The 13,736-nt window shown below is 53.3% G+C and overlaps 1 protein-coding gene across 2 annotated transcripts in view; it reads right to left on the bottom strand.

Moving 5' to 3' along the window:
* SCARA5 (scavenger receptor class A member 5) overlaps nt 1-11,119 on the bottom strand; it is a 103,730-nt gene extending 92,611 nt beyond the window's left edge. Inside the window, exons 1-2 of one of the 2 annotated variants that reach the window (XM_053911727.1) lie at nt 10,074-11,119; nt 5,808-5,928 (exon numbers count right to left, since the gene is read on the bottom strand). In XM_053911727.1, the coding sequence (XP_053767702.1) occupies nt 5,808-5,919 (112 nt within the window). In that variant the 5' untranslated portion in view covers nt 5,920-5,928; nt 10,074-11,119. The remainder of the gene's footprint in view (nt 1-5,807; nt 5,929-10,073) is intronic. The other variant, XM_053911726.1, reaches the window with a different exon arrangement.
* Nucleotides 11,120-13,736: the final 2,617 nt, after the last annotated feature.

Genomic DNA, 13,736 nt, shown 5'->3' with positions numbered 1-13,736 from the left:
TGGAAGCCAGTCGCTCTAATCAGGGTGGAGGAATGGGCAGCCTCATGCAAACCACCAAACCAGCAGCCCTTGGGACCCTGCATATCTCTTAAGGATTCTACTATTTTGGAAACAGGTCTAAAAGAACTTGCTCATTTTCTTTGAGTATCTAAGCTTAATGAGGAATTCCACCAACTGAAACTCTGCTTTTTTAGCAGAAGGTAAGAACCAGCCTTAAAATGCTCTCCAGGCTGGAGGTCCCTGAGAAGTAGCATGGGTGTCTCCCTCTTCCCCGCCACCCCCCCTTGTTCCCAAGATTTGCATGGACTCCCCAAAGGTCAGGGAGGTGAAACCCATGCACACTGTGGGTTGGCTGCGTGTGGGGTGCTTTATGCAGGTATGCCACCTGATTTCCCCACCACTCCCATGAAGTGAGTAACACTGTTCCCATTTTGCAGGTGGGGGCACTGAGGATGAGGGGCAGGGAAACAGCCCACTTAAACTAGGAAACTTCACAGGATCTAGTAAACGGAGTGGTCAGGGTGTAAGATGCCCACAAGGGCTGGAGTGGTGTCCTTGGGCTGTAATGACCCCTGGCCCCCAGGGTCAGGAAGGGGAGCAGTTACTGGAACCTGGGTGGAGAAAGCCAGTGTGGAATGGGTGGCTTACAAGGAGCTATGACCTTGGGTGGAAGGACACAGCAGCCTGAGGTGATTCCACAGAGCAGGAGCTGGGCGAATAATTACTCTAGACCCCCTTTCTCCCATCCTCTCACCTCCTCTCAGGGATGCTCCCCGGTCGTCAGCCCCAGTGCCACAGAGAGAGAGGTGAACAGTGTGAGTAGGATTGGAGGGGCAGGCGGAAGACGCCCTGTACGGAGCCCAAGGCCACACAGCCAGCGTGGTCAAGGGAATCAAGCCCAAACCTACCAGACTCCGAAGCCCAGGCTTTTGTCACCTCCCCAGGCTGCTCCCCATCTTGTGGTAGGACAGTCCTTTGGGCAGGGGAGATCCAGGACCCAGCCTGGCCTCCACCCCCAGGGACCACACCTTCATGTAGCAGTACTTTGCTCTCTGCTCTGGTTTAACAGGGACAGACCCGCGAGAGCATCTTGGTGCTGCACGAGTTAAAGTCTCTGCTGGTCTCCAACCTGTAGAGGGTGGTGACCCCCACTGAGGCCCCAGACAGACCCTCCCAGGAAATCCACTCCTCCCCTTGGGCAGCTGCCCAGCAGCGCTCAGCGACGCCAGATGAACTGGGAAGACTTGATTGATGAAAAAGTAGATGTGGGGGTTCCCCTAGGAGAAAATTTAATTTTATAGGGAAGGAACGCGGGAACAGAGAGCTTGGGCCCTGAACTCTGCAAGCAGGAGTCCCGGCGCAGCCAGGGACATGTGTAACTCATTACCTCTGCGAGCCTCCCATTTGTGGCTGGTGGATGACGCCACCAGTGTGGTGGAGGGCCCGAGGCTGCTGGGTGAGCTGACTGCAATGTTTTTCTGACACTAACACCTCTCTCTGACCCTCGGAAAGGGCCGCGGAGGAGCGGGGCCCAGCCAAACACCACCCACACCCAGCCCTCCACCTCTGCATCCTGGCGCCCAGACTGGAGAGGCCTACAGCTGCATAGGCGAGAAAAGAAAGGACCAGGAAAGGTGAGAGGGGAGGAAGAGGAAGGAAAAGAGGAGAAGAAGGGGAGAGGGGCGAGCAGGCCCAGCCAGCCCCTCTTTGGGTTTCTGTTCAAAGGGAGGTGTTTGGTGGGCATCGGGGGTAGAGGAGACTTGGCTAAAGGACCTTGGAGGCTGAATTCTGCAGTTTCTCCTTCCATGGTAGTCCAGCAAAACAGGTAGAACCAATGCTTTTGCCAGGTGGAGACCCTGCCCTTGGGGCCTTCCCATCAACAGGGGGCTCCAATGAGGATACCAGTCCTGAGAGGTGCCCCAGCCGCAGGTGCAGAGGAGGGAGAGGTCCCAATGATGTCACACAGTGGGGCGTGGGAGTGAGCTTTGAAGGAGGCAGGCATTGGCAAGATGGCTTCTCATGGAGGGGACAGAGGAACCAAGGCACTTAACAGACCTCACCTCCCCTTCTCACCTAGTAAGTGAAAAGAAGGAAGGGATAAAGGCAGGGTGGGAGGAGAAAAGACCAGAAGGGAAGGGAGAGCAGAGGAGAGGGGCGGGGAAGCTGTCGGAGAAGCACCACCTGTGAAACTCCGTGTTACCCCTATAGCCCCGGCCACCCCTCATGTCTGGGCTGCGTTCCTGTGACTCTGTCTCCCCAGGTCCCAGTATCACCAGAGCCAAGGGGAGGTACCCCCTCTCCTCCCTGTCTTCCTGCCTTTAAGGGAAAAGTCTGGAAAGGACTTGGAGCCACTGTGAGGCCCTCCAGATGCTGTTTTAATTCACTCAGGGCCATGAGTGGCTCGGGTCTCCCTTCCTGCCCCCACCGCTGCCCTCTGTCCTCCTTTCTATCAATTTCTACCCACCTTACTGCCAGCCCCACCCTTTCTTTCCCTGTCCTGTTATACTCTCCAGAGATTAGGGTCAAGAAAAAGCTAAGTCTTGGGGACACAAATCAAACCTGGCTGGAATTTCCCCAAGTCAGAGGTCACGTTCCTCTTAGAAATGAAGGAGAAGGGAAAAACCAACCAGAAACCCAAGAACGTTGGGGTAGCGGGCTGCATCTCAGCAATCTAGTCTTTTTTGCGTTCCTTCCCCTCCCCCTCCCAACCCCTGTTCCTGGGATCCAGGCGTGAAGACCAGGGGACATCCAGATGATTTGGAAACCGGACTTGGAATGAATTTGTGTTGCGCCCTTTAAATTTCAAGGACACCTGTGTTCATTCATTTGTTCATTCATTCATTCATTCAACATACACTTAGTGAGCACTTACTACGTGCCCGGCTGGGAGACATCAGTGAACAAAACAGAGATGCTGCCCTTGTCCAGTCTGTTCTTCCTATGAGGAAGAGGCAGTGAACAATAAACATCATACGGAAATTACATGTGTAATTTTAGAAGGACGTAGGACTACGGGGAAAAAGAAAGAGAAGCAGGGAAGGGGGTCAGGAGTGCAGGGGGGACAGGAAGGCCTACTGGGGAAGGTTTGAGCGAAGAAGACCGAAAGGAGGGGAGGGGAGGGAGCTGAGCCAGTCAGGGGAGCAACCTCCAGGGGACCGCGGCCCCTGGCCAGCGGGCTGGCAGGTTCAGCGTGAAAGTCGACTTCCTCTGCCAGGTCGGTGCCTGGGTTTTTACTTCCTTGAGGTGGGAGCCTTTCCCTGGCTTTGCTTGGGGTAGCGACGTGTCCCGACTAAAAGGCCCACACCCCCAATGCAGTGACCAAATCCGTTTCTATGTACAGACTTTTAAAACTGGACGGACCTCATAGTCACCCCTCTGCCCCCATTTGGTGGATGCAGACACTGAGGCCCAGAGATGGGACGTACCCTGGTCAGGCCACACACTCTGGGAGGGGTGAGTCAACCTCTGTCCCGCATCTTCCGACCTACTGTCCACAGTCCATGGGGCACTGGGCCTCACGTGCCCCCCCGAGGATGCTTGCTCTGATCATATCGCCCCACGTCTGGGGGCCTGGGAAGCACAGTGGCTGGGGTTACTGTTACTTTTCAGTCCTTCTGGTCCCAATAATCTCTCTCTTTTTAAATTTGGGGTTCATAAAATAGACAGTAAGATAAGGTAAAAGGAAAAGGGTATGGTGATCCAATAACGCTTCTCCTCACCCTGTGGGCCCCCCACCCTGTAATTCCCACACTGGCACCCAGGCTGGGCCTGGTGGTTCTTCAGTCACCCCTCCTGGGCTGAGCCCTTGTTCTTTTTTGCTAAACCAGGGCTCCCATGTATGGGCCGGAGGGAAGGAGGCTGGGAGAAGGATACGAAAGCTAACTGGGCCTTTGCTGATGTGCTGGCGGGGATGGGCTGAGCCCTGGCCAGGTACCGAGTGCCCCAGGGGGCCTTCCTCTCTTCCCAGGTGGCATTAATCTGACAGAAACACTCGCCGGGATTAGTACAGCTCAGCCTGCCATACTTTCCCCTACCCACCTCTTCTCTCACCAAATTGTATTCAGTCTTTAAGGCCTTTTCCAGAAAGGCTGCTCCCTGCTTGAGTTCAGTCATCACACATGTGTTCGCCTACTTAAATGATGGGTAATCCATTGTCCCCAGCCGGTCCCTTCCACTGGGATCATAAGCCCTTTGAAGGCAGGGATGGATTAGTTTCTCTTTGCAACACCCCTGGCACCTAACCAAAAGCTTGACACATTGTGGGTTCGCAGAATATGTGTGTTGACTGGGATCCAGAGGAGAAGATGTAATGGTGGGCAGTTTAGTAGGGCAGCTGAGGGGGCACATTGGCCACCAGTCCGATTTTACCTTGTCGCTTCTCTGCGCTGAGACTGTTCTCAGTCCCTGCCTTCCTAAGCCACCCACCCAGCTTCCCCTCCTACATGCAGCACAGCGTGGGAGAAGGAACCGTTGGAGTACGAGGGAAGCTCATTTCCCATTGTGAGTAATTTCACAACAGAGGCTGCAGCGAGTGGAGCGAGGCTGAACGTGTGCTCGACAAAAGGCCTGCCTGGCGGTTAACTCCAGGTGGTGACGCGGCCGTGCCACGACAGCGCCCAGATTACATGTCACTGCCGGGTGTGTCTCGGAGGGTGTTTCTGGATGGGACCAACTTTTGAATTGGTGGGCTCAGTAAAGCAGATTGCTTGCCCCAGTGTGGGTGGGCCTCACCCAATCAGTTGAGGGTATGAATGGACCAAAAGGTGGAGGCAGCAGCTTTTTGTTGGGACATCTCATCTCATCCTCTCCTACCCTTACCATTGTCTCCTCTGGTGCTCAGGCCTTCCGACTTGGACTGAATTACACCCCCGGCTCTCCTGAGTCTCCAGCTGCAGACGGCAGATCGTGCGGCTTCTCAGCCTCCATAATCACGTGAGCCAATTCCTCACAACATATCTCCTTACGAGTGTACGTATACATCACGCCAGTTCTGTTTGTCTGGAGAACCTCGGCTAATACAGACTATCTCTATCTCGCTGACCGTAAGTCTCTGCCAGACTCTCCCATGAGCTTCCCTCTGTTCCTCTTCGAAGTGCAGACAATGCTCTCCGCTCCTACACTCAGTGCAAAGAGAAGTGTGTGCATTCGTGCGGCACGCATTTATTAAAGGCGCCTACTAACTGCCAAGCTCTGTGCTGGACACATAGGAGTCAGGCTGCTGGCAAAGCTCTGGGCTGTTTTTGGAGGAAGCTACATCGGTTCATCACCAAAGTTTTAGCAAATAACCAGCCCCCTAAGATGCAGGGCCACCTGGGTCTCTGGGCTGGGGAACCTGGGGTTTCTGACCCAGGGGGAAGTTGAGCATTTGGAGAAATATGTTTTCTTCTCGCAAAAGTTTGTGGAAATGGATTGGAGGCTCCTCACCTGAGAGGGTCCAGGTTAATCCGTTCGGATGCTTTTGTCTGACCCCAGCCTCACTCACTTGGAGGACAGAGGCAAAAGGAGTCAGGAGACCCAGTGCTGGGGCCCTCCATGCCTGATGAGCTGAACTACCCCTAATGCTTTTCTCAGCCTCCACTAGCTCATCTGTAAGATGGGTACTCATGTTTTACAATGTAAATGTTGCTGCTCACAAAGTTTGAGCTGAGATGTATGAATGAGAAGACATGTGGAAAAGACCTTTCAAAGCATGAAGTTCAGCCTACGTGGTGTTAGGGGGAAGGTCAGCCCACCCTGGGACAACGCAGAGGTTGGGTGTGGGGCTCAGGGCAGGTCTCTCTCCCTGGGACTGAGCCAGAGGCACTCACCATCCTCGCACAGGTTCAGCTTGGACAGGCTCCTGCCGTCAAAGGGTTCCTCGAAGATGGAGCTGGTGTCGCGGTCACTCATGGTGTTCAAGTACGTGGCTTTGTTCTCCATCCCGTCCTGCTGCAGCAGCGGGAGAGACAACAAGAGAAGAGGAGTGGGGAGGGGGGGAGACAGAAAACAAACTGTAGGTGGAAACAGAAATGAATGGATAGAACAAGGCATCCACCCTGCGACCCTGAGTCTGAACATTGGGACCCTGTCCTCATTAACAGGGGGCATCTACTGGGTCCTTAGGACTCCGACTTCCCCTCCCCCAATTCCTCCGTGCTTAGGAAGGCCAAGGTCCTTCGGACCTTTCTGATCGTGGGATCCATCTTCTTCTTTCAACAGCCCTTGGTGGGGCTGGCGCCCTGAGCTGAGGGGGGTGGGTGCCGCCAAGAAACATCCTGGGTGGCGCCTGGAGGAGCCGATTCTTCTGACTCAAGTGGAGCAGTTTCTGAGCCTCTGGAGACCTGAGCCTGTCAGAGACTTGGGTTTCTACGCTGGGCTGGAACTGAGGGGAACTAGACCCAAAGGCAGGCACAGAGACCACCGGCCCACACAGCTAAGACCAGCACCACTCCCATCCAGCCAGGCTGGCCTCCATGGGACCCACAGACACTAAGACCTGGACAGCCTTACACTCTGGAAGGGCCCTGGGGCCTGAGGGGCCCATGAGGCTGGATCATGGGAACCTGTGGTCCTACCCGTGCTGTCCCAGGAGCACGCCCATGCACTGGGGAAGCGCCCTGCTATTTGAAGTGAACCGGCCCCATTTACACAGGTGTGTGCAATGCCACCCCATTTTGTAGTAACGCACGTCCTGTGTATGTGACGGGGAAGACTGGGGGGGGGGGGGGCGGTGTCCTGGTCCTTCCAATGTGTTGCAAAGCGGGGGAAGTGTGCCTCTTTCTGTTTGCTGGGTTTGCTCTGATGCATTCTGTGTATAAGGAGGGAATTCATTTTTCCGGCCAGAATACAACGTATTTATTTACACAAAATACTTGATATTCTTTTCTTGCACATACACTCAATGATTTCATAAGTTACTCTCTCCTTTAGCCATCACTTTAGAATGACTTGTGTTCTGATGGTCTTCGACCATATGGATATTGAGTCCGAAAAGTCCACTTGTAAAAAGTGAATCCCTTGGAAGATTAAAGTCGTTGGGAGGATGGATGGGGCCCCAGGTCCAGTGTGGGGCAAACTCAGTTCTGAGGCCCAGAGTGCCTTCTAGGTAGGGGTCTGCCACCTGGAAGGAGGTGACAGCAGCCTGGCAAGCAGAGGGGGAGGGAGGACGGGGTCGGGGGGAGGGACAGCGCCTGCTGACTGAAAGGAGCAGCCATTTAGCAAGTTCCCTTCAGAGGCGGGTGGGAAACATGGCATCAGGACCCTTTCAATGAACAGGGATAATGAAGGAGGAGACTGGCTGACTGGCCCCGACAGCAGAGCAAACATAAATCCCCTGTTTTTACAACGTGACCTTTGCCTCTGGACACCTCTGACTTCAGGGCGGAGAAGAGGCCATAAATGACCAGTTCCCGTCCAGCTGTCCTTCTGACAGCCAGAAGGGATGGGCAGCATGTTCTGCTCTTGTCTTTTCAGGTAACAAGATGCCACGTCTGAATATACGTGCACACTTGCAACACACATGTGTGCACCCACATACATGTGTGCACACACACACGTACATGTGCTCTCTCACACCTGCATACACATGCACGCACAGTCAGGGTGTTCGTGGTCTCTGCAGGCCTTTCTTCCAGCCTGTGGGAGGGAGGGGCAGAGGGGAGCCCACAGCTCTACCATGATCTCTCCTCCCTGCCCTAGGGGTTCCCGGAGACAGCTCCCACCCCAGCTTCTCTGTGCTGCGGTTGTGTCTGGTTTGCTAGTCTCTCAAAACCCACCGTCCATCCAAGTCCTCCACCCAGTAAGGGCCTCTAGGTGGGGCCCTGAGCAGCTCCACCGCTGCTAAGCTGCAGGGGACCCTCCCTAGTCTCACAGCACTGTGTGCGGCACCCCACCCTTTGGCCTCCACCGGATCCTGGAGAGCTGAGAAGCAGGAGGCCAGTGTCCTCTGCAGGCGGTAATCCCCTCTTTGCCAAAGGCAACAGGCAGTGCTGCCCAGAGGTTGCACAGAACCAGAGCTGCCAGGCTGGGAGTGCAGGCGTTGGGGCTTCATTTCTGTCTTCCTCTCTGCTCATCAGCTCCTGGACCAGAGCTAGAACGTGCCGCTTGTTATCTGGAATGTGTCTGTAGGGCCGCCCCGGCTCTGCTCCTTCCCCACCCCTCAGCTGGTGGAGCAGGAGCCCTGGGGAGCCTGTTGGGGAGAGGGGCTGGCCGATCAGGAGGCCAGATGTGAGTGAGATGAGACTGCAAATGCTCAGCCAGCTTTGCTTACATTTTTTAACTTGGGAATGAAACCTAAGAAGGTTCTGTCTGCCCCGGGTTTTCTTTTGGACCCTTCGATCATTGGTCTTAGGGGCTTTGGGCCAAGTTTGTGCTCTCGGGGAAGGTACCACTAACTGCCGAGCATGCTGACGATGGAGCAAAACCCCTCCTGTGTGCATACGCCCCACAAATTACAGACTGTTGGCCATCCAGGGTCCCTCTGTCCTCCCAAGAGCACTGTGAGGGGGCAGGTGCTGTCAGTCCGTCACTCTCGTTTTAAAGACAGGACAACTGAGGCACAAGGAAGCAAGAACCAATGGATGTCGGAGAGCAGTGAAGTGCCATGCAAACATTTCCAAACCAAGGCACTGGCTCAGCCACACGGCTGCTTTGTCCAGGAAGGATGTATCCAGCCCTTTCAGCAACCACCTTTAGCATCCACACGAGTCAGTAAAGAGGGCCAGGCAGGGGCTGTGGGGCCCAGGGAAGGCTCTGAGAGCTGGAAGGGAGGGGACAAGGGCCATGGAAAGGTGAGCAATGTGTGGACACCAAAGTGCCCTGGATGGAGTCCAAGGAACCTGGGCTTCTGTGTTTCAAGTCAGAGTAGGGCTCCCTGACACCTCCCCGCCACCATGGACAGGACACTTCACTGACCCAGTCAAGCATCCTGATGATGCATTTTAGAGCTAAAGCTTTCAGCCATTCACAGCCCCTCCCCAGGCGGTCCTGTGGAGGCCTGCAGACCTGGGGTCCTAGCCTGGCTCCACTTCTCACGACTTGGGAACATGGCCCAATCAGCTGAGCTCATGCAGCCTTGGGTCATCATTTCTGTGATGGGGAGGAGCACATCTGCCAGCCGCTCACTTATCTAGACCTTCATGTGGGAGGGTGGGCGTGGAAGGGCTTCCTGGACAAGGGCACACAGGAAGCTGGCAGCAGAGTCTGGTGAGAACCCAGCGGCCCCCTCAGCATCTTCTGATTCTGCCAAGCAGTGAGGCCGGGGGTCTGCCGGTTCCCGAGGCCTCCGCCCTGCTGTGGCAGTGCCAGAAACAATGCTGTTTGGGGCTCCCTTTGCAAAAAAGGCTGCCGTGAGTGCAGACCAGAGCCGAAACCCAGGTCCTGACTCTTAGTCCCCCTCCGGGCAGCAGAAAGACTCGACCAGTTCTCCCCACTGACGGGGTGGCATGAGCCATGCTTGTGGCTGCAAAGATGCTGTCTCTGGGTTCCAGCACCTAACTCTGCAGGGCTCATAGCTCTTCTATGGATGGCTTTAAACTCATCAAAACCAATCAGCACAAACGTAGCCCTCCCTGGAGACAGCATCTCGGAGGAGGTTCTGAGGCCTTTCCTTCTGCAACTGTACTTAGTTAACCTAAATCATACCCCAACGCTGGAAAGGTGTGGATGTTTTATAAATGAGCTCTCCCTTCATATATTCCACCAGTCGGCACGTGTGCACACGCACCCAAATGCAGACACACACACTCTGCACACGTACAGGGACTGTCACCTGTACCATCTGCTCCCTAAGTAGTCTCTGAAGCAGTGACACAAGCCGGGAATAGTGGTCACTAAGGCAATAGCTTCCTGTGGCACCTGCGGATTCACACTCGCCAGTCCAGACAGGTGGACGAGGGCCCCCAGGATCTCCACAGGCTGCCCCTGCGACCTTCCGGCCTGGGGCTGGCACCTCCATGCTCCAGAGCCTGAGGGTCCCTCAACACCATGCCCTGCTCCATCCGCCACGTCTCAGAGTCCTCCAACTGCCTCCAGGCCACCATGCCCAGCTGCTGGGACAGAGTCAGTGTCAAAGTGTCAAAGCGATAAAGACTCACCCTAGTGCCTCCACTGAGGCTGCGGAGGCTGTCCCCTCAGTTCCCGGCATTCACCGCGGTGGCTGGAGAGCTGGCTGCTGCCACCGTACTGAGACCCAGGCAGCCCCTTGGAGCCTGTCCCCACAGCCAGCCAAATCCAGACGGACTCATAGAAAGAGGCTGTAGGGGTACGCAGTGACTCGCCTTGGGGAGTCACTTCTCCAGGAGCATCAAGTCAGGAGGCAAGACTCAGCTTTGGGCCGGAGGCGGGGCCTGTGGCTGGGGTGTCCCCGGCTTGGTGCCTCTCCTTGTCCAGCCAGGGGCAATGCTCAGGAGGTGTTCTGTGGAGGCACCAGCAGCTCTGCTAGGTACTGACTGAGATGTGAACTGCCGCTGCTCTGGCGGCCAGTCTTTAAATACAAAGTTTTTGGAGCAGCTGTGGAGGCAAACCCCTCCTTGGGGTCTGGAACACGTTCTCCCTCTGGTGGCAAGTTTTGGCATTACAGCCACGCTCAGGAATGGCCGCTAGGTCCAGAGCTGCGAAGTCAGCCTTGGTCTTCATAAGCCTATTCTAATAGCCGGGTTCACAGTACCTTTTGGAAACCTTCCAGGAGAATGACAGGTAGACCTGGCTCACCAGCCATGCAAGGAAACCAGCCTTGTAAACTTATCTATAGGACGGAATTGGCGTTGTTTTAATGCATTCACCAAACTTGGCTTAAAATTTCTTTGTGTCTTCCTAAAGTCACAGCCGCCCCCAAATGACACACACTGGCCACACTGGGGATATTGAGAAGAGTGCCCCCTGACTCCCAAAGTCAGCCTCAGCGTAACTCAGCAACAAAGCCAGCACTTGGGAAACACGGCATTGCACCAGGGCGGGGGATGTAGGAGTGAGGAAGACAGGCTCGCTGTCTCCAGGGGCTGGCCATCCAGGACGAGAGGTGGGCTCGGGCAGAAATAACTATAATCCTAAGCATGATCGATCACATTCAATAAAGGGGGTCTCACCGAAATGTTAGGAGAGCAATCACATTCCGATCCCGGTGAAGATGGGCGAAGGCATTAGGGAAACTGCAAAAACAGTTTGAGCCATGGCAACGCTGGCAAGTTCTGTGAACAGTCCCGCCGGGAGCAGAGCTCTGAAGGTAACACTTACAAATAGGCCCCTGTTTGTTGGTTAAAAATCCAGCCTCAATACTTGAGGGTCAGGTCTCGTGCAGGGGAGCAGTTTGCCAAGGCCCAGCCCTCTTCACAGCCCAGCTGCCCACCCACAGCTGAGTCAGAAATGTCTTAGTCATTTGCAGTGTCTTCGCCTCCTGACTGTCCCTGAGGGCAGCTCCAGTATGAGGCTCTCCATTACAGAGGGGAAAACAGTAACGGTATAATATTTGTAATATTAACAGTAATAACAGTAGGAGAAGAAGGGAAATGATGGAGAGGAGAAAACACTGTATGGTATATACCACGTGCTAGCAATTCCAAGTGCTTTTCTCATATTAACTCATTTAACTTTGACAGCAACCCCGTGAGGTAGGTACTGTTATTATTCCCGCTTTACAGAGGCGAAGGAACTCAGTAACTTGTCCAAGGTCAAGCAGCCTGTAAATACACACCTCAGTGATGTTAAAGATTGGGTTGGCCAGAAAGTCCATGTGGTTTTTTCCGTTAAAAAAAAGACGTTTCTCATTTTCACCAGTAACTTTATTGAATTGGGTACTTTGAGCATGTTGGCTCTCTCCTGTGTGGTATCACATTGATTGTTCCCAGTTAAGGTCTTGATTGGATCACTATCAACTTCAGCTGGTCTACCTGCCCGTGCTTGTCCAGCAAGAAATCTCCAACAGGAAACTTCGCAAACCACTTTTGACACGTTCGATCAGTCACAGCACCTTCTTCACACACAGCACAAATCTGTTTTGTGTTTCAGTTGCATTTGTACCTTTCTTGAAATGATAAAGCATAATAAGCCGAAAATGTTACCTATTTTCTTCCATCTTCTATATTAAAATGGCTACACAAAAAATTAACCAATTTTGAGAAGTTTTTAAAAATGCATGCTGATATGACAGCTGTCACAATACAGTGTAGCAACGTTGTTTCAAATGAAGCCAGAGACAACGAAACACTACTAGAGCCAATGTACGGAAAAAAAAAAAGAACGAATTTTTTGGCCAACTCAATAGTTTCACATTGTTGTGCGACCATCACCTCTGACCATCTCCAAAATGCTGTTCATCTTGCAAATCTGAAACTCTCTGCCTGCTGAGCAGCAGTTCTCCTCCCACCCCCGGCCCTGGAGACCGCGTTCTGCTTTCTCTCTGCGAATTGGACCGTCTAGGGGCCTCGCTCTGCCTTTATCTGTGGCCTGCTCTACAAAAAATATATATTCTTTATATATGTTTTATAGCATTTCTTGTTATTTTCAGCCTATCTCATGTCAAATACGAGTATTTAAAAAACATTTTTATGCGCTGTTCATTGACCAGTGTTTGTCTTCTGCTGGCCCTCAGCTCTGTAGGAGCGTCCAGGGGAAAGGTGGGGAATGCCAAGAGCCTGAATTTGGAGTTACCGTTTTAAAAAAAGTAGTTATTTAACTACACCATCGGTTTCCTCCATGTAGGTCTTGTTCAGGGGACAGTTTTGGTAAAAAGTAATTACTGTACGTAAAATGATATAGAAATTTAGTTTTTGTGGTTTTTATAAAACTTTGCTTGATCAGTAGCATAAATGCTTTCTGATTTTTCTTGTCAGAAAAGCACCTGCCTCAAAGCACCTGCTGCTCTTAGCTGAAACCCATCACCACCTGTAGCCAGCAGCTCCCGCGCCCTGCCAGGAGGCGCTGTGTCTGAGGGAGGGCCAATGCATCCAGGGGAAGGCGCGTCTCCGAATTGGGAAGCAGCCCAGGCCCCTGGGAGGGTCTGTGCCTGATCAGCTTTCAGTCACTCTTAGTGATTATTTCCTCCTCCATAACTTTCTGTATCTTCCCCTGCAAAATATCTAGGTATACTTTGTTGATTAGAAAAAGTACAATAACATCTTCAAAAGACATAGTAAGGCTGAATTAGGGACAAAGCCGTAGGTTTATAGTGTCAAGTCCTGGACTTACATCTGACCCAGAAAACTGGGTTACTAACTCCTGCCTTCCCATCCTAAGGATTATTACGAGGAAGAGGAATGTTGCAAACTCAAAGCCCTTCGCAAGTGTCAGCCATTGCTCTTACTTTCCAGAGCTGACAGTCCCTGACAGATGGAGTATTAATCACAGTGTGGTTCTTTCTCTAGTGTCCAGCTGTTGACAGCTGGCACCGAGTCCAGCACAGTGGGATCGGGAGCCTCTGCCTTGTGCAGTTCCCTGCTCTTCATCCATCATGGAACCTACCCAACCATCTGCTGCACCTCCACGTGCTCAGCTCATTTTCATTCATTCCCTGGAAGGTGTGGGGATGATGGATTATGGGAGACAGCCCAGGTTGTCTGACCCTGGTCCAGGATGATAGGCAGCAGAGGTGATGAGCCCCCTCCCTGTCACATGCGCGGGCCAGAGACCCAAGAGTAGGGCTTTCCTGGACCTCCTTCCGTTGTCGAACTCAGTGGCCCAGGGTGCCCGAAATGGGCCACGGGGTGAGGGCTCCAAGGGGGTCTGTCTTGGAGCTGAGATGATATAAATTTTGTTTGGGAGTT

The sequence above is a fragment of the Desmodus rotundus genome, chromosome 9 (assembly GCF_022682495.2).
Source record: "Desmodus rotundus isolate HL8 chromosome 9, HLdesRot8A.1, whole genome shotgun sequence".
In the NCBI taxonomy this organism is placed as follows: domain Eukaryota; kingdom Metazoa; phylum Chordata; class Mammalia; order Chiroptera; family Phyllostomidae; genus Desmodus; species Desmodus rotundus.
Note: the sequence above shows the minus strand (reverse complement) of the source record. Positions and strands in the feature narration are given on the sequence as shown.